The sequence below is a fragment of the Oculina patagonica genome, chromosome 4 (genome assembly GCF_052425735.1).
Source record: "Oculina patagonica isolate OP01 chromosome 4, crgOcupat, whole genome shotgun sequence".
NCBI lineage: Eukaryota > Metazoa > Cnidaria > Anthozoa > Scleractinia > Oculinidae > Oculina > Oculina patagonica.
Genome location: NC_135761.1, coordinates 63,364,566 through 63,391,421, shown reverse-complemented (window position 1 = coordinate 63,391,421; position 26,856 = coordinate 63,364,566). Strand labels below are relative to the sequence as shown.

General features: G+C 38.2%; 1 protein-coding gene and 1 pseudogene across 5 annotated transcripts; both read right to left on the bottom strand.

Annotated features, from left to right (window-relative positions):
• Window positions 1-4,128: 4,128 nt before the first annotated feature.
• LOC144651077 (uncharacterized) lies at window positions 4,129-21,634 on the bottom strand. 5 transcript variants are annotated; one of them, XM_078510951.1, is made up of 3 exons: window positions 21,008-21,634; window positions 15,075-15,143; window positions 4,129-6,399 (listed from the first exon to the last, which is right to left on the bottom strand). In XM_078510951.1, the coding sequence occupies exon 3, from the start codon at window positions 6,321-6,323 to the stop codon at window positions 5,481-5,483; it is 843 nt and encodes a 280-aa protein (XP_078367077.1). In that variant the 5' UTR covers window positions 6,324-6,399; window positions 15,075-15,143; window positions 21,008-21,634; the 3' UTR covers window positions 4,129-5,480. The 5 variants fall into 5 exon arrangements, with proteins under 5 accessions (XP_078367077.1, XP_078367075.1, XP_078367076.1 ...); XM_078510949.1 differs by lacking the exon at window positions 21,008-21,634 and adding an exon at window positions 19,510-20,885; XM_078510950.1 differs by lacking the exon at window positions 21,008-21,634 and adding an exon at window positions 16,098-16,877.
• A 3,574-nt stretch (window positions 21,635-25,208) lies between these two features.
• On the bottom strand, window positions 25,209-26,368 carry LOC144651055 (uncharacterized; annotated as a pseudogene).
• Window positions 26,369-26,856: the final 488 nt, after the last annotated feature.

The window sequence follows — 26,856 nt, the reverse complement described above, 5'->3', positions numbered from 1 at the left end:
AATACTAAGCTGGGTGATTTACGATTAGTGGAAAACAAACGAATCCTTGTCAAGATTAGCCTTGGAGATACATTGGTGACACTGGAGTGTATCCGACTCGCTTTAATCTTTTTTTACTAACTTGTTTCTTTTAGCTCTTTACAGAACGAAAACGCTCTTTTAGTCAGTGGATGTATGTTTGTTTAAAGTACAAAGTACAAAGTAGATATAACGAAGTTGGCATACCCCGTATGTTTCGTGTACACGTGCCTAGTAATCTTAACAACTTCAGGTATATGTAATAAAAAGACACGGAGAATCTGTGCCGACTTGTCAAAATTTATCTAGTTCTCTTTCCTGACCCTTTTAACGAGACATCTAATTAAAAATCTGAGGTCTACTAATCCTTTGAGATTGGATATAAATGTCTGACTAGAATTTTCTCCGACCTCTTTATCTAAATTTATTTAATTGCCGAGCTTCGGAAAACGTTCTGCTTTGCACGCTTTTTTGTTAAACATCAATGAGGAGTCCCCCCGGACAGGGGGTACTTTTTCTGGCAGGAATAGACACACGGAATAACTAGTAACGGAATTTTTTCTCTCTGAAGAATACGAATTCGGCAAAATTGTACACCCCTCCCCTCCCCTCCAAGCAAAAAAACAAAACAAAAAACAGAATGCAAACAAACCACAAAATTTATCGGCACTACCCCGTCGTTCAGGTGTACCATACCCCCCTCCCAACTCCTGAGAGTTGAAAAGCGACTCACTGAGAAAGATCAAGGTCGGCCGGAAGGTAAATAGTATACCAATGTTCCTGAAAAACATGTTACCGGTATACCCAAAATTTTCGCTCAAAATCATGCAAAATACCAAAAACATAGAAAAAACCTGGAAAAAAAACAGTTTACTTTATACTCATTGAAGGCCCAATTTTAGCTTAAAATACTGTCTACCCAATTTAAATTCCCCCTGTATGCTGTATATCTAAACACCCTAGCCGACCTTGAAAGATATAACTCGCACTCAAGTAAAATATTCAAATCACCGTGAACCATCAGCGAGTCTGGGCATCATATGGACATCAGCTTTTAGTCAGGCAATTTAACAGTATTTTTAGACTGTTAACTGTTAAAATTCCATCTTTTGATTGCTCTGCACGTTCCATCGGTGAGAAATGTTAAGGGTCAACTGCTAATATCCTTCCGGTCGGATATTTTTACTTCCAAAAGCTTAAGAAAGCTACAATTTCTCGACCTACCATGCAGATAAGTCATGGACGTCACTCGTGCTAGGATTATATAACTATCATTATTCCCAAATGGGCCAATACAGCACGTTTTACATTTTTCCACTTTTTAAAAGACCATAACCATGATCCAGATCTTTCTTTGAGAAAAGTTCCAAAAAAGGAGAGATAATTTTATACCTCGATTAAGTTATGAGGAAAAACGTTTTTCAGACAGTATAAAACATACATTTACCGAGTTTTATTTCTTAGTTGAAGAGACGTGATTAAGCGTAATTATGTGGACTCTGTTGGTCCGTTTGGGAAGGTATCCTCTTCTAATATGGGGGGGGGGGGGTATTCGTAGACGCAGGGGTAATGAAATAGAGGAAGCACAGACTGAAGAAAACTTTAACGAAGATATAAGCAAAAGAACATTTTCATATTTCTGGAGTTCTTTTAGCAGCTGGACATGATATATGAAAAACATAAAAGATCATAAATGATGCATGCATAAAAGATCCCTCTAGATCTAAAAATTAGAAGTACTTATTTACTCTATACTTATCCACGTCCACCCCCTGCCCTCCCCTCCCCCACGCAATCAGAACTGGTGTAGCCGGGAGACTAGTTCTTTGAGGGGACACGAGTGTCCTTGACAGTGTCTTTTTCAAGAGAAGTACCTCAACTTCTCTGTCGTACATGAAGGTCTAAAGCCGAGCCCTCAAAATCAATAATCCGATTGTACACCATCATCACAGAATTTGCGCCTTTACACATGGCGCCCGGATTAGCAAAAGAGACACTCGACTATGAATTTTTTTTATGAAATACTTTCACCAGAACAAATATATTAGAAAATGATCGTAAACAGCCATTTAAGTGCACATACAGGGGAACGGAATCAAATGTTATCGATATGTTGTTTGTGTAGCCTCAAAGCTTTTAAGCTTAGTTTAATATTTTTTCAGTTCACCTTTCCCTCACTGATCACCTTTCCCTCACTGATCTAGTATGTATACACTTCAATAGCTCTGTCTTCCTTCCGCCTTCCGCTACAAGTGTTTTGAGAGTAAAGAGAGAATGCATGGTTTACATTCTTTCGACGCTGGACATATTTCGTTGGCAGTAAATATTGACGCTCTGTGTGGGACTGAGTTTGTTAAACATACTTTTCTCAGCAGTTATTTTGTCAGTTTAAAATTAGATAAAGGAATTTCATTGTCTTCACTTAAACCATCCATGCAACTGAGTAAGTCTGTCTCTCCTTAACTAGCTGTCCTTGCTGAAAGGAGCTTAACGGAGAATTCCAAGAAGATATTGGACATTATGTCTGCAGGTCATTTAAGCTACTACAGAACTTAGACAAGTATGGTGCTCACTCTTGAAACAGATCCCCTGGGTAGCTAACATCCGTACTGGATTATACAACTTTCAGCCGTTGAGTTTCCTAATGATCAACAGCTTGAAGTGAAAGCGTTTTAAATTTTTGACTTGCCCTTTCTGGTCGTCCCTGCTTCTTTTCTTTCCGCCGTGGAGTGCATCTCGTACCAGCGTAATCGCTAGCGTTTTCTTTGCCTGCAGTGGCAAAAATACTCTTGTTTTAATCCTGTTACCCTAGACACTTCAAACAAGCTACATGTTAAGCAGGTGCTGACCGCACCCAAAGTATTTTGTTAATACCCTCTATTTTCTCGAGGAATTAATTTTCGTCTAGAATCGCGAAAATGAAACGTGCACTAGTCGGTGAAAGGTTTTTCTCGTTTCATTTTTTCAGCTGTAGCTAGTTGGCTTCATCATCATTCAGGTAGTCATTTCTGACCGAAATCTAAGACTGAATGAATAAAGCTAGTGTGTTTTGGGGCATGTTCCCAGGCACACTGGTGACTCTGGTTTCTGTCAAACTTCTCCGCCTTCGATGGGATACTAGTCTATCACAGGTTAGCGTTACCCATATTTCGGTCAAAAATCTGATCAGTTTACTCGAAAATTCTCTCCGGTGCACTGTGAGAATACAGTGTTCAGCGGAGGAGCACAGTACAAAGACGCCAGGCTCGAGCCCGGAACTATCGAACCGGTGTAGTTCGGCGTGTAGGCCAGCTCGCGTTTAGCTAGCTCACTGCACCAAATTATTTCTCAACGAGAAATAAAGGAGTAAGTTTCATTTGATTGTCTCAGCAGAATGGCTTTAAGGCTTAAACAATTAAAATAGAGCCCCTTTGTTTGCAAGTCTATTGTTTTTCTGGATAAAATACTAGGAATCCTGACTACAGCAGCCCCTCTAGCGACACCACACACTTGACACACACCCAATAACTATATATCTTCAAGTCACGCGCGCTTCAGTGGGCCCAGGAAAGCCACAAATATATTCGCAGTATTTTGGTTGCTCATTTAAGCCTGACTTAACATGCACATGGCAGCAAGATGCGAACGCACTCAAGTACAGTGATCAACTAAACATTTGATTGTTCAGGCTCGCGTTTGTGTTGCTAAGTGCTTGTATAGACTATTTTGCTTGCGCTTATGGTTGCATCGTTAGTGAAAACCACTGAGGCTTTTTAAGGACAATGGAATCCAGATTACTTGATCCCTTGATTTCTTGATCCTTCTCACAAACCAAAAGTCGAGTCCAATATTACAATTTTACTCCCGATATCTCGACCGTCCAATTTTCGTTTTCCAACATGCCGCAATTTTCCATTGTATTCCTTACAAATCATTCCAAGCTCAGAAGATAAATTCTCTTTACTTATTACTTAACGTTCTACAATGTTAGTTCGGATAATTTGGTAATTTATCAAGACAATATTCCCAACTTTATGATTTTTATTGCCATAGATCTTTACAGCCTTCTCCAAGTAAGAACATTAACCGGCAAACAATTCAATGCAAGTACACTGACTTTGAATAATTAACATCGACTTTTATTTATTTTTAATCTCGATCCCGTGCACCGAACACACATTATAAGAATAAATTATCTTTTACATATCACTCTTTTATGTACAAAGTTTGCAGCAGATAAATGCACTTGACATATATATCTTGGGTCGCGATAAGCAGTTTTTGCCTCCACTGAAAAAAGTAAATATTCCATAAGACCACCCAGTGGAATAAAGTAAGCAGAAATGCAGGTCTGCCACATTGTGGATAAACTCTAAACAAATACACGCCACTTTTCTAGCGGACGAGACGTAAATAAATCTTTCATGGCGGCCGCCTTTTCTTTGTCTTATTATAGTATAACCACGCAGTATATAAATTAAAAATAACACTATAATAAGAAACAGATGCTGTTATGATAAGAAAATATAGCGATTTTGCAAAATTTGTAACAAATTGTATCAATTTAGCGCTTCGTTAACTAGCAATGTACATCTTTTCAATAAGTTATTTACAAATTTTCAAATGAACTGCCACTGAAATTATACCCCGTACCGGCCGGGGAAGAAGTTAAGATTGATTCCGTGATGAGCACCGGATTTAGCGGTGGACACGTGGACACGATTTAGCGGTGGACACGTCGGGTCAAAGTTACATCACGCATTTTTTGATTTCCCAACAAAAAAGAGAAAGTTGAAATTAATTATCCAGATTATTTTTTTTTTGCTCGATGGTGTGTTGCCTTATTTATGATTCCACATAAAGGCGATTAAGTTAAGCAATATAGTTTAATCCTGAAGTATTGATCTCGTTTGTTTAAATAACTGCCTGATATTTCCCTTGGATAGAAAACTTATCGACACTTTGTCAAAAGTACTTTAAAATGAGTAAAACTTTCACAAGTTGGAGTGATCTCTGCCTTGTTTTGACCCGACTGAGATGAAACGTAAAAGTGTAAAACGTTCACAGAATGATTTTTATAGTGGGAACAGATCAACTAAATACCCCACCCATGATATCGCCATATCGCCGATCGAGGTGAAAATTGCACAATTTTGCAAGCCAACACAGATGTTGTGTAAGCTATATCTTTTCTGCTACACGAAAGGTAAAATTTAAGACTTCTATGGGAACCCTACTAATTCAAACCGGAGGTGTTCTATTGTTCTATTCAGCAGTGTCGATAGGGAATTTTCTACCCAAGGTAACTATCAAGTTGTTGAAAAATATGTGGAAGGGTCTTTTCTTCCAAGGGACACAGAATTAGATAAATTTGTAATAAGAGAAACTGAGTGCTGATATCTTTCGACACAGCATGCACGCAAAGTCCACAAAAACCGATATTTACAGAGACATTTCCTGAATAACTGTTTGAAATCCTGCTGCTACGAGACCTTAGCTTTCTCGCAGTCTTTTAACCAGTGACAAATCATACTAAACTTCTCTAAGGTGTTTTCTTCGTCATCTTCATCAATTTCCTCGTCTTCATCGCTTATTTCCTCTAGATATTCGTCGATAGGCGAATTATTCGCTCGATTGCAGGTGCCTATTTTTTGTTCCTCACTCAAGATCGCGGATTGTGTGTGGTTTTGAAAGCCGGAAACGTTTAGGTAGTCTATTCCTGCGGTTAGAGCAGAGCATGGCTTAATCAAAGGTAGGGATTGTGATTTGCGTAGAATCCTTTTGTTAACGAGGTTTGGTGCTGTCAGCTCTCTCCTCTCCCCAGAAACAAGAAGCAACGGACCCCCATTAGATTCCACTTGGCGCGAAAATGTAGTCTCAGCGTGAATGTTACCACTGAATGCAATTTTAGTTCCTCTCAAAATCCTTTTGGACGAGTCTTCTCCTTGAAACGCTCGGCGCAGTGGAGGCAAACACGACGCTGATAATACCTTAGGTAAAGTTGGTCCCTGTTTATGTTCTTCTAAAACTTCAAGAAAATGCTCAGAAGGTCTTCTTAACAGGACACCGTGGTCACCGTCTGCCGGTGGAGTAAACGGCGGAGTCAGGCATCTTTCGGACAAACTTGAATCGTGTTTAGAGCTAGAAGCGCTCTTTGAAGACGCGGAAAACAAACGTTCTCTTCCAAACACAGGGTTTGTGGTTTCCCTATTGTAATCTCTCTGCTCTGTAGCATGACTTTCGCAGTTTAAAATCGTGGGAGGCGATATTTTACCGCGAAGTGGAAGTAGGCTATTGTCAGACTTCTTCATCGGTATTTCCTTCATTGTGAACCAATCATAAGGGTCGGGAAGGTTTCCTTGCTTTGATAAGTCCTTTTCCCTGACCGGCAAGGCTCATCACCTGATATCAGAAGAGGTAAAATACAGTTTGTTGTCTGAGACAAAAATCAACACAGCAAGAACATTCAGGAATGTGTCGAGTATCGATTACTGCTCTCGTAAATTACTACGACCTATACATAAATAAATGACATTGTCATCCGAGTAATATAATTCTGTTCCGGTTCACCTAAAGTTAAGCCTATTAAATGCACCAAACCAGCTCAATACTGCTTATTATCAACTTCTTGTCTTTTTCAAGGGCGATACGAGACGTTTGATTTTTTTAGTTCGAAAGTAAGAGGCATATTTGATACTAAATGTGCGTGCGTGATCTTGTGCCTTGTAGCGGGCGACACCTCATTAACAGAGTGGCTCTTACAATTCCTGCATAGCAAACAAATACTTGTATTGCCCTTTTGTTCTCTGTGGTTTCACTGACTCAACTTGACCGGCCGGCAAATTTATTAACACAAAAGTTTACACAATTAAATTATAGAGAGAACACAGAGCTTTCCCTAACAAATACAGCTTCTAATTGAAGTACATGCCATGAAACCATTTAATGACGGTTTGTTGGTAAAAGAGCAATTTTTTTAATCCATTAAGACAATGATCAGCTTAATTGACCTGCGAGCGATATGTGCATTTTATACGGACGAATAATTGTCCACAAAATTAAAGCAGACAGCCTTTTTGGAGTGGACTCACTGACAGACTGCCCAACACCACCGTTTGTTGCATAGTACTGTTTTAAACAATTTCAAGAGGTCAAGGGAATGGATACTTGCCACTGGCAATACAAAATAACTTTTGGATAGAAAAATCAATTATGGATGAATATAATAAAGCAAATATTCCTACGAAATTTCTAAAATAAAGTTCTGCTTACCTTAAGAATTCAAAGAACTTATTTAAGTATGTGTTAATGAGAAAGAAAGAGCTTGGATGACGCAGAAAGTCACCTCTCCTGTGGTTCAAACCTTTACAAGTTGGCGTGATGCCGTGATTGTATTCCTCGGGCAAGATTTTTTAAGTAAATACAATTAACACTCAGGAAGCAAGAGCGATATACTCTTAGCCCGTCAATCAAAGTTATCCATGCTTATCATGGTTACCATGGTGACAAACTGCCTTCTCGTGCCTGCTTCACGTGTTGAGTGCATGTTTTGCATGTCACGGGCGAAACAAGAGCGATGCTCATCCCTTCAAAACGCTGCTTCGAAAAACAAGGTGTTCCACTTTGTTTAAGGCTTACATGTTCAGACGCTGATTTTCAAATGTTCTACACTCGTTTTGTTTTTATACGGTTATTAGGCATGTCAATCAAATATAACCATGGCTAACAAGTGTCTTCACGTGCGTTGTTATGTAACATGTGTTATGTAACAAAACACCAAAAGTGGTATGTTCTAAAGTGAAGTAATTCCAAAGTCCGTTTACGAGTGCCTTGAGTCAGGGCATATTATGCTAATTTTCCCAGGGGGCGGGGGGGAGGAGTACAAATTAAAATTGTGGCAGGGGTGCTCCTTCCTAGATCCTGTTCTTGAAACCCTTATCCTTCAATCTTGGACGAATAAAAAGAGAAATGAACCTCTCCTCTTCCCCCGATTTACTGATGAATTCGCGCTAAAACCAAAACGCGTAATATTTCCTGTCATTAAAATGGGGGAGGGGGTGGTTTTAATTTTTATTTCAATTGTCCAAGAATGTAGCAAACTGAGACCACAATATTTAATTTCAGGCCTGAAGTTGGTTTTTACCCCCGTTCGATCCAGAAAAGGTCTCTAAAAGTAAAGAAAAAAAAAAAGAAGGAAAGAAAAAAAAAAAAAAAAAAAAAAAAAGGAAAAAAAAAAAAAAAAGAAAAAAAAAAAAAAAAAAAAAAAAAAAAGAAGCTGTTTCGACCTATTGGGTCTCTTCAGCAGAGTGTATGCCGCACAGAAAGAAAAACAGGAAAAAAGTTGTCTATAAAGTGCTCGTGGTAATGACAATCCGGATGGGCTCAAATTCAAACACTCGCCCATTGAAGTAACCAAGAAAACTTATTGGATCTGACAAAAGCGCTTTTCAATTTCTTTCCCAGTTTTATTTGGAAGTTAAATGTTGCAGTCAAGCGGCTCACTAGATGCCTTATACCTAGTGTAAAAGACTGACTGTTAAACTTGTTTCAGGCAAAAGAAGCAAAATATATGACCTTTTGGGCAGCTCATACCAACAAAGCTGATGTGAGGCATTCCTTCCCGCTCCCTCCCCACTCCCCTTACAAATTCCCGGCAAGTGCAAAGTTCACTACAGGTTGCTCGTTAGCTGCTGCTGTGTTTCGTCGGTTTGGCGTTGGCTCACAAATTTGAGAACCCTCCCTCAAGGCTCTCCCAAACACCTATACTGTGCTTGAACAAAAGATGCCTAAGTTTGTTAACCTTTTGCATGCAATGGACACGGGATGCAAAAAAAAAAACCCATAAGATACTTGAAAAGAGGTGCCTTGTTCCACACTAAAGGCATTAAAAATTCGAGTCACGAACAAACTAAAGCTGCTCAAAAACCATTACCTTTAGCAGACACATGACCCGTATTACTCCAATATATCGGATGAAGCTCCGCTGGCCGTTTGGAGACACTGTGATAGAAAAGTAGCCCTGCTTTGTATAAGCAACTCAAAGAATCTCTACTCTTCTTGAGCTAACCAGATTAATGAACCGCACCTCCACAGATTGGAAAACACAAACCTACTTTGTTCTTTGTCGTCAATGGAACTCTGTCACCAGCTATTCAACCGTATTAATTGAATAACTACACAAAAGTAAGCATATTTTGTTTCATGCACTTATCGACTCTTCTCTTCTCCTCGTCTGCTTGAGGACGATACGTCACGACAGGCACTCTCTTGAAAACTGAAGCCTAAATTTTTCAAGTCCAGTGTTCATAATCCATCCTAATCCTCTTGAATGTCAATCATCCTTGTTTCCTTTTCAGCTTATAATTTTCCTATGCCTCAGTATATCATTGTTTAACTTTGATCATAGGTTAATACTTTGATCTGAAAGCCATCTTTTGCAACGCCAACAATGCCTTCATTATCGTTACATGACTCCTATATAATCAATTTTGTACGTTCTCTAAACGTTCAGATTCTCTTCTTAGATGGTACGACATGAAAAGGAAACATATGAACTGTTCTATAGAGGAAAAACAATTTATATCTACAAGCAGAAGCGTGTCATCAAAGTCGCTAGTTAATGTAAAGCTGGCCTGGAATGAAGATTTCTCTCATCGTTTGTCGAACTTTACACATGCATGTTCCTGTGAACATAGACATGCTCTATGGGTACTCAAATAAAGGAATTCTCGTCAAATTATCACGTTCAGTATTGCTTTTTCCATATGAACATATATGATGCTCTGGCATTTTAATCCACTTAGATCATTCTTATCGTAATTAGTTACTAATTGTCGAGTACAGTTCTACAACATTAAACCACTGTAATTGTTCGTGTTCGTGTCAAGTCATATCATTCATTGTGGACACATTTTGAGCTCTTGATGAAAAGTATTTTGTATAAGGGGCTAGAGAAGAAGAGCGAAATTTTCAGAAGACTGAAGAAACCCTTGGTGTTCAGGACGCGTGCTTCCATAGTATTAGTCTTGTATAGTTGGAGTCACTCTTCTACACTACACGCAAAGCAGCTTAGGGCTTTCTTTTTTGGTAACGCAGAAATGGTACGGTGGGCGATATAAAGTTGAAGTTGGCAACTTTAATTTTGCAAAATCTTACTTGATTGACAAGGCAAAAGACCAGGAGAAGAAAACATGCAATCGGTGAGGCGGGAAAAGCTACGAGAACGGCTCGCAGTGCTTACGCGTATGGACGTTTGTTTAGATGCAAACAAATCATTTTCTCGTCTTTGACATTGAGAATTTTTTTAAAAATATTTTCCAGTATTCCAGGTTTCGGCCGATTCGGTCCTCTTTTTGTTGTGATTCCGTGCCTAGTGAACAAGCTTACCAAGCCTTAGGCTTAATCGAGGCACTTGCTTTTTTTCCGCAAATGTGTAATAAATCAACGTGAAATTGTCATTTGACGCAAATGCAAATGTCAATTTCACGTTCTAACTGGCACTAAAATGATAAACACTTACCGGGGTCTAAAACATAGCGATAGAAACGATCTCATGAATTAATTAAGGCCGGATATATATGATACGGAGGTGTCTGAAAAATATATATGTCTTACTAAGGGTAACTGGAATAAAAATATAACGAACATCAAATTTAAAACTATATTAAGACAAGGTGTAAAATTTGTTAAATTAATTTACTTCAAAATGTAGCACTCGTAAAGGCGCATAGATACATCTGTATACATTCGAGCAAATCATGCGTCCGCCCCTGCCATAAACTAAGCAAGTCAATTATAACATTGTGCTCTAATATTGTGACGGAATCAAAAAACCAAAAGACAGTTTGTCTGTCCCTTCATTAGGGTTCTAGACTCGTTTAGTAGTAATGCCAAATGAAACACAGTTAATTCATTGTTTGAGTTTAGAGAGAAGGGTGTATATCATGCAGACTTGTTGTTCAGAACTCTTGAAACGCTTTGCTTGAGTTGCGATCCTCAATTTTAATCGGCAACCGAGAGACTTAGCATATGGCTAAAATACGTAAACCCTGTATAACGTGTATGATAAATCGATCAAAACGACATATCTAGCATGCATGCATGCACTGACCGATTCTCGCCATCTACCACTACAGGTGTACTAAGTCGAAATTAGTCCCTACTCACCAGCTCACTGCTATAACTTTTTGCTAATCTGCGATCCTAAGCTCAGTATCCTCCTGCCAATAACTCGCTGTCAAGCTGACTTCAAATCACCCGTCTAATTTTAAGTAAACGCACGGGACTAACTAAGAAAGCCCAGACATATGCAGGCAGCCGGCTGGTAAACAAACTTTGAACCGCTCTCTGGTCACATGTTAAAATATTTGTTCACTTCGTGGAGGTTCTTAACCACAACTTCCTTTGTTATGACAGAATCGAGTGACCCATTCCTTCCGCATTCTGCCCCCGGGGAGACGGTACACATGAGACGTCTGTAGATAGACGCCTCCGCTAAATATCCGGTTCAAAATTTACTAAATTGAAACACGCGTGCGGGCTGGGGCGAGTGTGGGACGAAAGACTTGGTAGGGAAGGGAGGGTGGATTTACTTTTCGTTTGCGCCTGCACTTCACTCAGCGGATTCCCCTCACCATTTGTTGAGGTAAGAGGATGTAAATACCAGTGTCGTCCCTTCTGCATTTAAACAGATTAGCAAAAACGAGATAAGGAAATCGCCCGTAATTCTAAAATTTAGGTTATTTATCGTTCTGCATTCATGAAGCCAATGTTACGTGCTAAAAAACAAACAATGAAAGCGGGAATATCAAGCATTTCACATGAAGTAACTCACACAAAATAACGAGTCTATGCAATGTACTGTCGTGGAAATGCCATTCACTTGGTAAATCACTTAAACTAGCTTTATCATTTTATAGTACGATTTTATCTTTGTAAAGAAATTAGGAGTTATTCTACCTTTTCTTACGGTGTACTTTTATTTGTTTTTGCACATCTATAGGGTTATTTTAATATCAGAAACACATGATGGAAGAAATGCGGTATTCAATATTTTATGCACCATTCACGCGGGAATGGACCGACCACTGTTTAATTGACCACGACCCGCCGAATATAATATGCGCGATTTATGGCCACTTCAGTCACTTTCTGAGTGAGTGTAAAAGTCACGTCTCAGATGTTTTCATTTTTTGCACTGTAGTTGGGCTTGCCTTGTAGGAACTAACTAAATTAACAATAAACAAACAGACGGGTAAACACAGACAGACGAGACTAGAACAGTACAAGAAAATTAGATGAGAACAAAGTGGTCACAAACAAGTGATCAAAGATCAATCAGTACGGTATTACGGGACGTGATCGAGGCAATATGTTCGTGTCTTTTCCCGGTCACCGACCAGAAAACTTTTAATTGGATTTTATGACAAACATTGACACGACAATTAACCAACAGACAAAAATATGAAAAAAAGAACAATAAAAAATTGATCAGCTGTTACATTTTCTCTTGTGGGTCACAGTTAACCAGCTGCGCGGTAGAAATCACCGACACGTACAAGCCATGTCTGTCCCAAAACGCGCTATAAATTTACTAGAGTTCACTTCTGAATTATAACTGAAAGATCTCAGTGTAAAGACAACGCTGAGGCAACGACAAGGCCCTCAAAGTATGAAATTAGGACTCAATATGACAAATGAAATTTTTTGGTGGTTGCATGTCCTTCAGAAGTATCTGTTGCTAGGATACTCAATTAATTTGCAAACCTTAGCAATGAACGACTATTCTGGGCATCCTATAACCTTGAACTTGTTGTTTGGTAAAATAAGAAGTGTTTTCCCATGCCCTTCACATGCATGGGAACCAAGGCCACCGTTTATTGTTTGGCTTACTAGTTTGCATATCTTGGCAGCGAATTGTTGCTTCAAACATGTTTAAACTTCCAGTTTATTAGTAGAACAAATAATTAGTAAATGAACTGATGTTCAGCAACTTGACCTGTTAAACCTGTTCAAAGACTAGATTATTTTCTTTACAAATCAACATTTCAAACCGTAACCTTGGTAAATGAGATTGGCTATTCTTTTGTCGAATAAACTCCTGAGTAAAGCTGAGAATAGAACTCGCAATAAAAGAATACAACTCGCTGAGGATTTCTTTTCAACGTGGATAACATAAGGGAGGGAGATATGGACTAGGCGGAGAATTAACGCGCTATTGGTTCCCATTCCCCTCCCCTCAATCCCAGAGCGGGTGAAAGCGCTCGAGGCCAAGGTTTCTTTTTCTTCATTCTCCAGCTGGGGGGGGGGGGGGGGGTTTCCTTTCTGACAAAACAAAACTGATAAAAGATAGTCATTGTAAGCTTGACCTAAGCCAAAACATGTTATGGTGCACGACTTTATATCGTCGTGTGCATGTAATTTGTTTTCAGCAGTTTAAAGAATTGTAACAAAGATAACTGATTTTCTCAGCTTTTTGATTATAAGAAGATCGGAAAGACAAATGATGGTGCAGATTAAAAGGACCATGTTTTATGACGTCAGTGATGCGGATACCTGATTAAAAAATAGAAGCTTACCTTTTGAAACATTTTACGCTAGTTCAGAGGGTTTGCAATGACACAAGAATTACTGTAAGGCATATTTTTCATTGCTCTTTGCGGAATTTTTGTGCTGTCAAGAAATGGCTTGAGTGTCGGTTTCACGCCCTTCTTATGCATGAACAGCATCAATATTTTAAACAATAATGTCAAAACGCTGGAAAGTGCGAGGCTTAAATTATAAAAATAAACAAAACTGTGATGGAACAATGTTCAAAATTATGTAAAATAACAAACCAATGCCAGAGAAAGCAAATTTCAAGTACCTAAGCTATTTAAAACGACACCGGCGCAATATACTGTCCACCTGGAAATCACGCAGGCTATTTTAAATACCTGGATATGAAAAGTTCGTTGTCAATACTTTCTTTAACAAACTTATCAAAATAGAATTGTTATTACGTTTGTAGGTATGAACTTGTATTTTATAGCTTTACATAACTTTACAACTGCAAATCTAACCCAAATTAGTTGGGTGAGTTGACCCGAAAAATGAACCAGTCGGAAATGATCCCCTGAAAAGGGAACCGGCGTTTGACAAAGGAATTGCAAGGTCATGATATGTTAAAATTCTGCTCAGCTCCTAAAGTTTTGTTCAGGCCGGCTGGAGTAAATTGATTTTCTTGGCGTTGCTTTGGTGGACCTTACTAAAGCAGCCCAGACACTCTCCACATTCATCGATACAGTAGCCGAAACAGTAGACGAAGTGAGCGATTTTTAATATACTCACTATTCGTTTAAAAATAGCAACAGTCGAGTCAGATTTAAAACGAAAAAATTCTCAACTGAACTGTATTCGACAAGAAGTTTCAACGTGAAATGAGCGTTTATACTTTAAGCGCAAAGTTGAAAATATAACCGCGCCCGGCAAAACGAGGAAACATGTTTCCATAATTGTTTCCTCATTTTGCCATGGTTTCATGCCGTGCGGAAACACGGATTGTTTTTGCTGTGTAACAGAAAGAAATTTTTCTTCTTGGTGATAAAGAAATAACGCTGAAAACAATGGAATGCTTCCTGTGTGGCAAAACTGGGAAACATGCACACGCTACGAATGTTTCTGAAAACATGGTTCCTCGCCTTCTAGCGCCCAGCCCACTAAATTAGCTGCGCGCTTTAATACATACTGCTGGTGGTTTCCTTTCAGCAATGACCAGCGTATTATCCTTGCAGATCGTCAACCGATAATAATGAAGTGCGCTAAGGCAAGCACGAAACAAATCAAGCTATAAAAGCAAATGAAAATTGTCTTATTCGGTGTGAAAATATCTAGCCTTACACTAAAAAGCGACAGTCACCCAGTGGCTATTATTGTAAGGCAACGAACAAGTAGAGAGAAGTAATATTAATTAGCCGGCAGCCGGCTATATTATTCAGTTGAGACAAAAGTTCATGAATACAACGGTTTGGATCAGCCGTTATAACAGATCGAACATATTGTTACAAATTTTGAAATTTGCTAACACTGCTAAATATTACCTTGCACGAGATCCTATCCGTGTTCTTGGCTCGCAGCCGGTTTCTGTGGCTTTATGCTTGGCCCGCAATCTTTGATGGAAAATTAAATGAGTTTGTGAGAACAGGGAACTTACATACGGATAAGCCCAGACATTATATCAGTGCAGGGAAATCACTGCGGTCACCAGGGGCCTGGGTTGAGCCGGGAATATGAGAAGACTGACGTCATGGAAGGTTTCTGTGTCATCTTAGTCTTGGATCTTAGATTTTAGAATTTATTGCCTACTTAAAGTACCGGTCAGAATAATTGGGATTTATCCAATCTGACCCGACTCTAAGTATAGCTACTGGGCCAAATGCTGTACAAGCCCTCCCCCCAAGGGTGAGTTGTATGGTTGCCCTGTGATTTAGACCAGAAAGATTTCCGTTTAATGCTTCCCGGAAATCATACTAAACATAGATGATTGTGACCTTGTAATTAGCCACAGTATCTACGGTATTTCCTCCCGGCTTTTATTTCAAACTTGGCCTGGAAGACCTTTTTTTTAAAGGGGGGGGGGGGGGGGGCCCCCCCCCTCCCCCCCCCCCCCCTCCCCCCCCCCCTTTTATATTTTTCAAAAAAATTTTTCCTGTTTCCCCACCTTACAACCCCCCTCTAGCCCTCCCTTTTCCCTTTTCCTGCCGCCTTTCTCCCCGGGCTCTAGTCCTCTTGTCCCCCACGGTCCCCCACCCCGAGCGTCCTACGCTCTTTTGCGCTCGTCACGTGATCTCGCCTTTCCCACGAACGCGTGACAAGCGCAAAGATGACGCCACAATATATGAATACCAATTTACTAAATTCAGATCAGTGGTGAATTTTTTCGACAGGAATACGCGAAATTTTGTTCGGGCCTGATTGTGACAGTGGATTTTGCTTTTGACATTTTTCTAGACTGTACTTACATATATTTCTAGACTTTTGACATTTTTCTAGACCATATCCATGGGCTCATGGAATAGAAACTAACACTAAATTAATTGCATGATATTCAGGGTCAATCATACCTGTCTGTGCGCAGAATAGTCTCTAGTTTTTCGAAGAAAACAATCACGCCCACTATTTACGTACTGTGATCGTCGACAAAGAGGTCGGTATTTTTGCCAATAAACGCTAAAGCTGACAGGGAAAAACTGATCCGTCCCAGAGTAAAATTTGCTGAATCTCAAACCGCCAGGAATTTGCAGTCAAATATATCAGTAATAAGTACAACTTGTGAGAGACCGTTGTAACTACTGTGGGTTTGCCAACACAAGAAAATTTTGTTACCAGGTACAACTTCCTGTTGTTATGACAGAAGTATGAAATTCGATTCCTTCCTTTAATATTCCTCATCAAGGAAGTACAACACACGCGAGTTAAATATTGTTAGAAAACAATCCGATTTTTTTACTTTCTGAAAGACACGTTTTGTAAATATTAGTACTTCCCCCAGGCTAACAGGCGAGTTTTTTTCGTTGATATTAAGCACGAGCCAGAAAGACGCTCTAAGGCCAAGTAAAAGAAAAAAAATGTTTCTCGTCCGGATTTCTAAAAAAAAAAATTTTTTGTTATTTTATTATTTGTTATTTCCTCCATCATCAAATTCTCCAGAAGCGAACTTGCAAAATATATCCTGACCTCTCCAGTACGGACCTAGTTTGCTGATGCTTTAAAATTTTGACCTGATTTCGTATTAAAACGCAGACAAAAGCCATGTCGTCTTTGTACTTAATTGAGGAGTAACGCATGTTGTTTCTTGTTCATTCCAACTTTTCCAATAACAAAGAATCGCCCCCCCCCCCCCCCCCAAGAAAAAAAAAAAACAATTAAGCGGGCAGGGACGATAATTATAATTCTGCATAGCTCCAACAAGATGACGATTTTTGGCTTTTATGATACCAGTTAGGCATGAATAGATTGTGCTAGTAAATTCAGGAAAAGTTGCTTCACAATATGCCCAAAAGTTGCTCGAAAGTTGCTCAAATATCAAAAAGTTGCCACCAAAATTTTGAAAAGTTGCTTGCTGTAGAGTCTATGTCAACCTCAATGGGGTCAATGTCTGAATTATTTCCATTTTCCTTATCTGAAATTTCATCTGATTGCGATGCCATAAGTGACTTGCACTTTCAACACTTTCTACACTGCCACTTAGGGTTATAACTGAGCAAGATCATTTTAAAAAGCTTATTGTGCCGACACTCTGTGAGATACCGAAGTAATGGCCACTTAACTTCTTAAGAGCGGATCATGCCTTTATCGCAGCTCACGTCTTTAAAGGTTTTTGGTTTTTAATTTTTTTACTAGGGTTTGCCAATCACGAAAAATTGATGTAACACTCCTGTGAAAAAGTAAATAAACAAAGACAGACGACGAGACAAAGGAATCATCTGGAACTAAATGATAAAATTTATTCTGCTAAGGTTGTGAACGTGATCATAGGCTTGTTTTTTTTTCTTGTCACAGGCCAGAGAATTCAATTGGATATTTTGACAAGCATTGATGTGACAATTGAGCTAAATAAAAAAAGAGACAATTAAAAATTGATCAGCTATAACGTTTACCTTTTCGGATTATATCACGTCTAGAAGGCGTTTGATGTGACCGCCGGTATCATAAACGCCTTCACGTACAGGCCTATAGCTTAAAACAGTATAACACGAAAAAATCGGCAGAACACTGAATAACAACTTAAAAATGCGCGGAAATTACATTGGTAAATGACAGGGCTCTTAAATTTTACAAAGTTAAGTCTAAATGACGCAGTTTTAAAAAGCTCTTAGGCAAACGTGCCTCTATGGAAGAAAGATTTTTTTGTTGGGTCGCGTGTCATTCACCAACATCGGTTGCTAGGATATTTAGCATTTTGTTTGATTACTTTGGCAATGAATTGCTTTTTGATTTCAGTCTTTTTAACCTTGAACTTGTCGTCTTTTGGAACAATGTATTTATATTTCGTCAAGGTCGCCAAACATTGTTTGATTTAGTTTTTTAAAACAATATCGGAAGTGAATTGTCCTTCTTTCTGGAATTTTTTTCATTCCTTTTATAACTTGTATTTTAATGTTCATAGGATAATATCCGTTAATCCTTTTAAAATAATAAAATGCTTTTAATGTAGATTTTAATCCCAAATTATGGACAGCAAGATTTTTTGTTTAATCTTCGTAAAACGTGATTCAAACCGGCAACACGGAAAACGTTAGTTCAATCAGCTTTTACTTGGCGAGAGGCTTTCCGGATCTATGAATTTTGAAGGACCCTTTTAAAACGGAAAAAAGAAAACGACAGAAAAATAAAAAATATCAAGGCTGTTCTAATGGCCAGCTATATCTAAAATCTATTGAAATAGTCACTTACTTGAGAATTTTTTAATACTTTGTAATTGAATTCCATTGATTCCTTTGAATTAAAAATCTTTGAATCAAGCGGTCTATGAAGATTGAATGAATGCCCCTGTAGCGACAGTTTTCTTACTGAACTGTCGCTGTATTTGCAATTTAGTATGCAACATTTAATATTTCTTTTTACATTAAAACTTTTAGAAATAAAAAAGGCTAACTAGCCTTAAATGTTTCTCAGCCGCTTGCATCTGGCTACTGTTTTTGTTGAACAGTCCACAGCCCACCCAAGCTTCGTCTACTGACTGACAATATGGACGACAAAGTTTTAGCACACTCGTCACCCGTCTTTTTTTTTCTTGATTCAGCGTAAATGGCAGGATTTATGCGGACTCCATAAAAGAAAAACGCTGCCCAGGGGGGCTGTAACAAAGGATTTTATTATTAAATCCTATCTAAGAAAAATACTATTTAGTTGGGTTTAAAGGTAATATGTTTTTATCTCTTTAACATTTTCTAGTCATGTATTACCATTGTCTTCACAGGTAAATATCATAAGGCATTACTGACATTGTAGTGTTTTAAGTTTGGGGTTTATAAGCCAGCCCAGCTGTATCCGATTGAACCACGAGACTCTTTGTTCTTAAAAATATTATATAACAAACAGAACAAAGCAAATGTTGTAAAGGGCATTAATCACTCTAAGCCAAAACGTGTCCTGTTGCACGTCTATAAATCTAAAGCTATTTAGATAACTTAATTCGGCCATTGTTATTAGAGTTACGGTATATAGGTATACTGTAAATCTGTGAATGCATGTTTGTAGAAATGTGTAAATTTGTGTAGGATTTCAATGTTTTGAATTATGATTTGAAAAGAGGCTGCTCCAAACAATTACCGTTGCCCTGTTCCTCACAAACCGTAGGGCTTAAATAAAGAGCTTTTTACCGCAGTTAGGGCCCTGCTCAGTGTTTGTAGGTTCCAATCGATTCTTCAAAGTCTTTACATGATAAACTAAGTAATTACAGTCCTGGGGAAAAAGCATCTAAACCATAAAACTGAAGGTTACGTCCTTGTGAATACTAGGAGTGACATTTACCTGACCGATGCAGTTAGTTTAGTCTTTGACGGCGATACATACGACTGAAGTTCAGTGATTCCGGTTTATTGTGAACATTCAACAGCTGGGTGCCTCTCCACTCTACCAAAATATGAAGGCCTTGTTTTAATGAAAGAGAATATATTTTCGGGCTACCACTAGTGCCACAGCGAATGATGCATTTGCAATGCTCTCAAGGGTGTCAGTTCAAAATGCCTTACATACTGAAAAGTATTTGAGACTTTTTAAACAATAAAAAACAATGCTTAGATTTAATACGTAAAATATTAAACAAGGAAAACAAATGTGAAGCACAAGGTTGAGCAATGTGAAATCTACTACACAAACATTTCAGTATTCTGTCTGTCTTAAGTGGTCAGAAACCCGGGCTTAGTTAATTTACTAGAATCCAGCTTGATTTTCAAAGTCGTGCCCACACTTGCACACTTCACACCGGATACAATACAGATAAAATGGTGACGAAAGAGCAACTAGAACCAGAGGAAACGTTGAACAAAGAGCTTCAGTCTGTGGTGTTGAATGAAACGCTTACGTTTAAGTTTATTAGAATACCAAATGAATTTATCCGTGATGGATGACAATGCTATGTAAGGACTTTTAGCCTGATCAAGTATCTTATGGAATGAATTCAGTTAATTTAAGGATGTTGAAGGCATTCGAGTCAGGTTGGTATCTAGTATTTTGGATGGCTTTCATAACCAGTTTGCAATGCAGAAGTCCAAAAAAAATTCTTTTACTTTTCGTTGTTTCATTCATTCGCTACGTGCTTTACAGATTGTAAATTCATGATTCATGTGCATGAGTGTCTCCTTTTGATTAAGTGTATTATGAATATAGATAACCATGAAAGATTAGACATTTTCTTTGATTACTCAAGACCATCTAAATCAACATTCAGAACTGACACTTTATCTGCACTGGAAGAGATAGCTGAACATCTCCACAGGTTGATAAGTACTCAGGGGAATGTAAATGCTCTAAGGAATTCCACTTAAAAATCGTCAAAAGAAAATGTAACAAAATTCTCAACTGAACTGAAGTATCCAAAATAAAAAACCTTGTTGATTGATCTCTTGAAAATGTTAATGTTGTTTGGCTCGGGTCCTTTCAGCTTACTGGAACTGACAGTAAAGGAGAAGAGAACGAAACCGTACGTCTTCCAATGGCAAACTTAGATAACAAAAGTGAAAGAGAAGCAAGTACTTTTTTGGCGAATGTCAACCGTAGAACTCAGTTAATTATGCCCTATGTCTAACAGTATAACTCAATAATTTTGTTGGAAACAAAACATTTTAAAATAGTTTTTCAGAGCCAATTGGATTGAATTAGCTTAGATTCTAAAACTAATACAGTGGGCCAATGATTACCAACTATGGAGGACATTACGTTTGATGCTACAAAATCTCAAGCAAAACAAATAACAATATAATATTGGCATCTTTTTTTTCATCGAGCACTAAATATTTTACTCGTTTACCTTTTTTTCTGTATCCTCGTCCTTGCCTTCTAGCCTTGTGGTACGTGCTGTTCTTTGATCGTTTAGTAAATTCCTGACCAGTCAGTCAGAAAGGGATCTTTTAACAGCGTCTTTAAGAAATTGACGTTGACGGAAATGTGTACTTAAAGTACTCGAGATAGAAAATGATCACACAATGCCAAGAACCAACAAGTGTTCGTCTATGGCACATTTAAACTAACAAAGGGCTAAAACGAGGACTGCATCATGTTTCTAACCAGACGAATGTTAATGAACTACGTTGCATGGGCAAAAACATTTCCGGTCGGTTTTAAACCTGGTCACGAATACACTTTTGAAGCTTTTCAATCAGGACACGTGAGTTTTGAAAATACTTGAGATTATTAAAATTCTGTATCCACACAATAAGCTGCTATAAATCACAGGAACAGTTTATGATTATTTGGTTGAGCAAAAAAGGTAATGCTTGAAGTCACTGCGAAAAGTGTTCAGCTTTAATTTACATCTCCCGGTCCACGTACAAGAATTGCCATGTCATGATGCCTGGTGTTTTTTCCTTTAATTTTTTCATTTTTTTTAACAACGGAAAACTGTTTCCTAGAGCGTGTAAGAGATTCAATTCTTTACAATGAAAAAGAAACCCAAAATTATTTGGCCAGCACTTTTGTGAGGATCACGAAAAATCTTAAGGTGAAACACCCTTTGAAAATACAAAAAAAGTAATTAAGATTACCATCACTCTTAAAATTCGTGAGTTGTGCTTGCTCCGCAGGCCTTTGCCTTGTTCTGTCCCAGTTAATGCAACGGTTTAGTCTCTCTTGACGTCTTTCAAAAAATCTCGACTAAGACAGGATATTGTAAGTAATACCTATGTGTATTGGTAAACCATACCCGGCCCCGTGCACAAACTCGCCGGCGAAACGTCTGGTATGACATGAAATACAAATGGTACATTTTTTATTGAGAAGAATTTGAAGAATACATAGTGGCACGCTGTTTTTTTTTTGTGGAGTTTTCTTTTCTACAATTTAAAAAAAAATTACTGCTCTCAGAGAAAAAGAGAACAAATTTCGAATATGTTTGTTGAAGACCGTCTGAAGACTGAACTGACCGACAGTCTAAGGCTAGTACGAGCGCGACCATTAAGATGACCTGGGACTGGAATTGCCATGCACTCCAGATGGATTTTCCTGTATCCTGATCATATATCTCCTGGTTTTGAAAAGCTGTTGGCTGATTGTAGTGTTAAACATTTTTAGATCAGAATTGTTAATTTTTTTCATGCCTGGATAAGATAATTTTTTTACAGACAGCGACAAAGCCGTTGTTTGACAAGGAATTTTTCCATGAATTAAATGGGTAATTAATAGCTTTGATGCTCTCTGTAAACGTGGAGATAGAGTGAAATAATAAAAGATCTTTGCTGTAGAACTTCAATCTATTTATATATAATGAAGGTCAATTATCAGTTACCAATTTATAAAACACGAGTCACGGTCATGCACGAGGTACGTAGTTTTAGCCATTGTATACTGTTTTCAAATCAGGGTCTACTGCTACCACCTGAGCGAGTGACACTCAATTGGTATTTCCACTGTATATAAGAAAAGTCTTCTATGAAAGCGTGGAGGAACAGAATGATGTTGACGTGAAGCACATGATAAAATCAACACTATTCGAGTGGGAAGGAGCCACCCAACTGAAACCAAGATGGCTGCGGTGCTAATCACGTGAAAATTGAATTTATTACACGCTCTCAAGAACATGGCGTCTGTTACGCAATAAGGCGATAATTAAAAGACTTTATTGTGAAATGCACACACGCCTAAACAATCAAGTTAGTTAATTAAATCGAGAATCGACTAATCACGCTATCATGATTACACAAGTAAATAAACTATGACTCAACAGATATAACGCACCGTTTACTTTGCGTTTGTGCTTTTAATTTAATCTTATGTGGCGGACGTGTGGTTTTACTCCCTGATTCAGCGAACTAGACAAACATTTCATTTACGCCAATTTATGGTCTCCCGATTTTTGGTGTATCATAGATAAGACCTTTTTTCAGTTAAATATATGTATTTATATTTCTGAATGGCTCAATAGCACTTTAAAAGGAACACTTCAACAATGAAAGAAAACTGAGAATCCAATTTCTGTTAAAAGCATGATAAAAACATTATAACGATGCTTTTAGTTCTGGTCTTGCTCAAGCGAAAAAAGCATAAGAGCAGAGATCATGAGTTGTCTGGCAGAATGAAAGCTTCCAAATTTTTCAATCACAACTCAACTCGCGGGCTCTTCAACTGAAACGTAACGGGGTTAAAGTTTTTTTTTGTAAAAAGAAAATTGCCACAAACAGAAGTCACGAAATGTCTCGATTTTATGTGAGAGCCTGCACGCAAAAAAGTGCTTTCGAGGCTGAATTATCGACTGCCGCTACCTTACGGCTATTTATTAAAGCTTTTCGTCGTCGGTGCCAGTCATAACAACCTGACTTGAACTGAACAGATTTTCCTCGAACCTCCAGAGGAAACAGGAAAATTGCTTCGAAAAATCGGGAGGCTCGAGAAATCGCGGGTAAAATTACAGGAAAGTTTTATCCAAGAAAACACGAAAATTTCAGGAATCGGGTGTTTCGAGAAAACAAGGGTTCAAAGAATCAGGATTCTACTATATTTACATTTGTTTAACAACTCTTCATGACGTCACTCCTATTTATCACTTAGACGGCACGGGATGACAGTGTTTTTCATGTGCGAACTAATCTTGTTTTCTCTTAGCTTTAATGTTGCTAGTGGTCATATTTAAGGAATAAAGGTTGAAACATCCAAGTTGGTCTATTTTTTTAAAGTCATGTCTGGTTTCTTTGAGGTCTGCAAGACTTAACTGCTATGATTAGACTCAACCAAAGGTCCTGCGCCAACAGCCCAAGGTCGTGATTCAGAGCTTAAGATCGGAAGGAAGTCGTTTGGACTTCTGTTACATGAGATTTGGGATTAACTGGCCATTTTAATTTTATCAGTAAATTACGTGTCAAGTCTGAAAGCCCTCAACTGATTTTTTTTGGGGGAAGTAAAAAACTTCCAGCCATTCATTTTATTGCGTAAAGAAAACCCTCAGAATTTCGCCAGCCAAACTTTGCCGGACGCATTTTAACACAGGAAATTTCAATCATTGTTAAAAAGAAATTAAAAGAATAAATATAAGTGAGAATAAGATAAGATAAGATAAATTTTGCTGATTTAGCCAGGGGGGCAATTGAAACCTTTCACAGAGGTGGAACATTGACAATAGATTTTAAAACTTTGTTCAGTGGAATGTGCGAGACGATGGCTTGTGTTTAGAATCTACTTTATTGTTTATTTTATAAAGAATTCTTTAATTAAGAAAACATAAAATGAAAGTGAATAGCTGTTAACAGAGATATGGAAAGTTGTGGCTACATTGTTTTTTTGATGACCTTTGCCTTTTTCAAAATCAAGGCCTGCACGTACTCGATTGTAAAACCCCACGTGCAAGGGTGCATGTCCTGCGAATTTCGACACCTTTAATCTTGTTCAACATATTTTCTTTAATAAATAAATACGCAAAAGATATTTTCTTGTATGTTGGAGGAATGGACGAGTTTCTGAAGTCCCCAACTGAACTTTGAGAGTCCAATATCGTCTTTATCACACTTGCCAAAGAACTAGATGTCAATTTTCGGACAAACTGTCATGTCAGGAATTAAGTACGAAATTTTATATTATCTGAGCACTGATAAAGAGTCCTTTTAGTTTTAAAAAATGCCATCAGTTTGAAGTTTAGACACAAAACGCGGCACATCACTGAATTAAAAAACCACTGCGGTGAAAATGGTTCACTGTATTGCGCTTTGCGGGAAACCCCATTAAGTGTGTGTTTCAGTTGGCGCGCGTCTAATAAGTTCAGCAGGAAAACACTTAAATTCCTCGTTTTCCCCTGACATAGTAACAATCCCTTTGGATATTTTTTTTATCGAACACCAAGTGCTTCTTGTAGTAGTCACTGAAAATGTCGATCTCTCTGACTCCATTGAAGAACCTTTCTACTGCACAAAAAAACTGCTAAGAACAATCAGTCAACACTTTTGCTGAAGTACTGTGAAAAATTTGCACTTCAAGTTCACGTAGTTATAAGTAGTGAAAACCACGACCTGAACCACAACGGAGAGATGAGTCAACAGAAAACTCATTTTCAATGGTTGAACGTTTTATTGGAACACGTACAATGTTTTTTCTATATTAATTCCACTCGTTTATAATCAATATTGATATAATACATCCGATAAAATCTAATTTACAATACCCTCTTTCTTGCTAGGCAAAACGCCAGCAGACAAAAAACCACCAAGGTCATTTGAAAAACCCCAAAAAAAAAAACAAATTGCGTCTGTGTTTACAAAACATTACAAAATTTAAAGAAATATATACCCGTTTGTTTGTCTTTTTGGCTTTTGTTCAGTTTGTTTGCGTACCGGCGCAATCAATAATTTTCTTCTACCTCAAATAAATTATAACTATCTGAAATTTAAAGCTACAAGAAAAGTTATATACAACAAATATTTAACTCTGACTGTTAAGAAAGCGTTCTAAGATGACGGCTTTTGTGGAAAATAAATCATAGTTCTGATTTTCCTGTTGGACATGCCTCCTCAGCTCAGCCGAATGTCTGTTTTCAGTAATTGTTCTTGAGGGATCAGTGCTGTCAAGTCGTGGCAAACTTTTAGAGTTCGAGCAGCTTGAAGATTTAGCGGCCAAAGGAGAAATTCTCGATTTTGAAATGACTGGATGCGAAACTGCTCTTGTTAGTTCGTAATGTTGTGGCCGTTGAAGTCTTTGTACCCATTCAGATGAAGCTTGCACTGTATCAGGTCCCAAATTTTCTTTAGTTTTGTCTCTACTGCTCAAGTCTGGAAGATGACCGTTCTCTTGAGATCTTCTTCTTCTCTCTAGAGCTGACTTAAATATCCCTGTCCTCTCCTGGGATGAGAAGGCGATCCTACAAGCGCGATTATATCTGTTCTTCCTAGTTCAGATGGTGAAAAGGCGGGTGATATTATCCTTGACAGCACATTACAATCTAACGAACCCTCACGCAATGTAGGCAGATGAGTCTGCGAAATCAAACTTAACCTTCTTGAAGGCAAAATTTCAGGGCAAACTTCTTCATCATAGTGAGAAGGCTCAGGAATTGGAGTCGCCGTCCGAAAGGTCCTCATCGTGATTGACGAGTTAGTACTTTTGTGCTCACCGCCGAACTATCGAATGTGTTCTCCGTGAAAACAGAGGTGAACTGAACGAAGTCTTATCGGACTTCAGTCTATATGCATCATCGGTCACGACATGGTGTTTGATTATATGAACAATTACTGCGGGTGTTGACAAAAGGTCTGTGACATTCACTTAGACAGTCTTTGTGGGTCCTTCTCGTGCGCACGAATCACTGACAAGGCGGTTAACAAGTATTGTTAAGCTAAATAATTCAAAATAGAAAGGAAATTGCTTCCAGCGCCCATGAAGGTTTAATTGCTGCTACAGTCGATTGATTCTTTTCTTTTTTTTCGTGTCCTATTCCAAGTGAACTTTGATAAAATAAAGACGAAACGTGACTATCAAAACACACATAAATATCTCACTGACTGGTTTGCGACTTTTTTTGTGAAACCTTATATTTTTACAAGTATTACCCCATCGGCGTCTTTTGTAAAAAAAAAGCTTATCACTTAGGCTTCAAATTCCTTGTTTTCTGTTGATATAGCAATAATCCATATGTGGGGTAAGCGGGCGTGTTTGTTTGCACGCGCTCGATACGTGATAACCCCG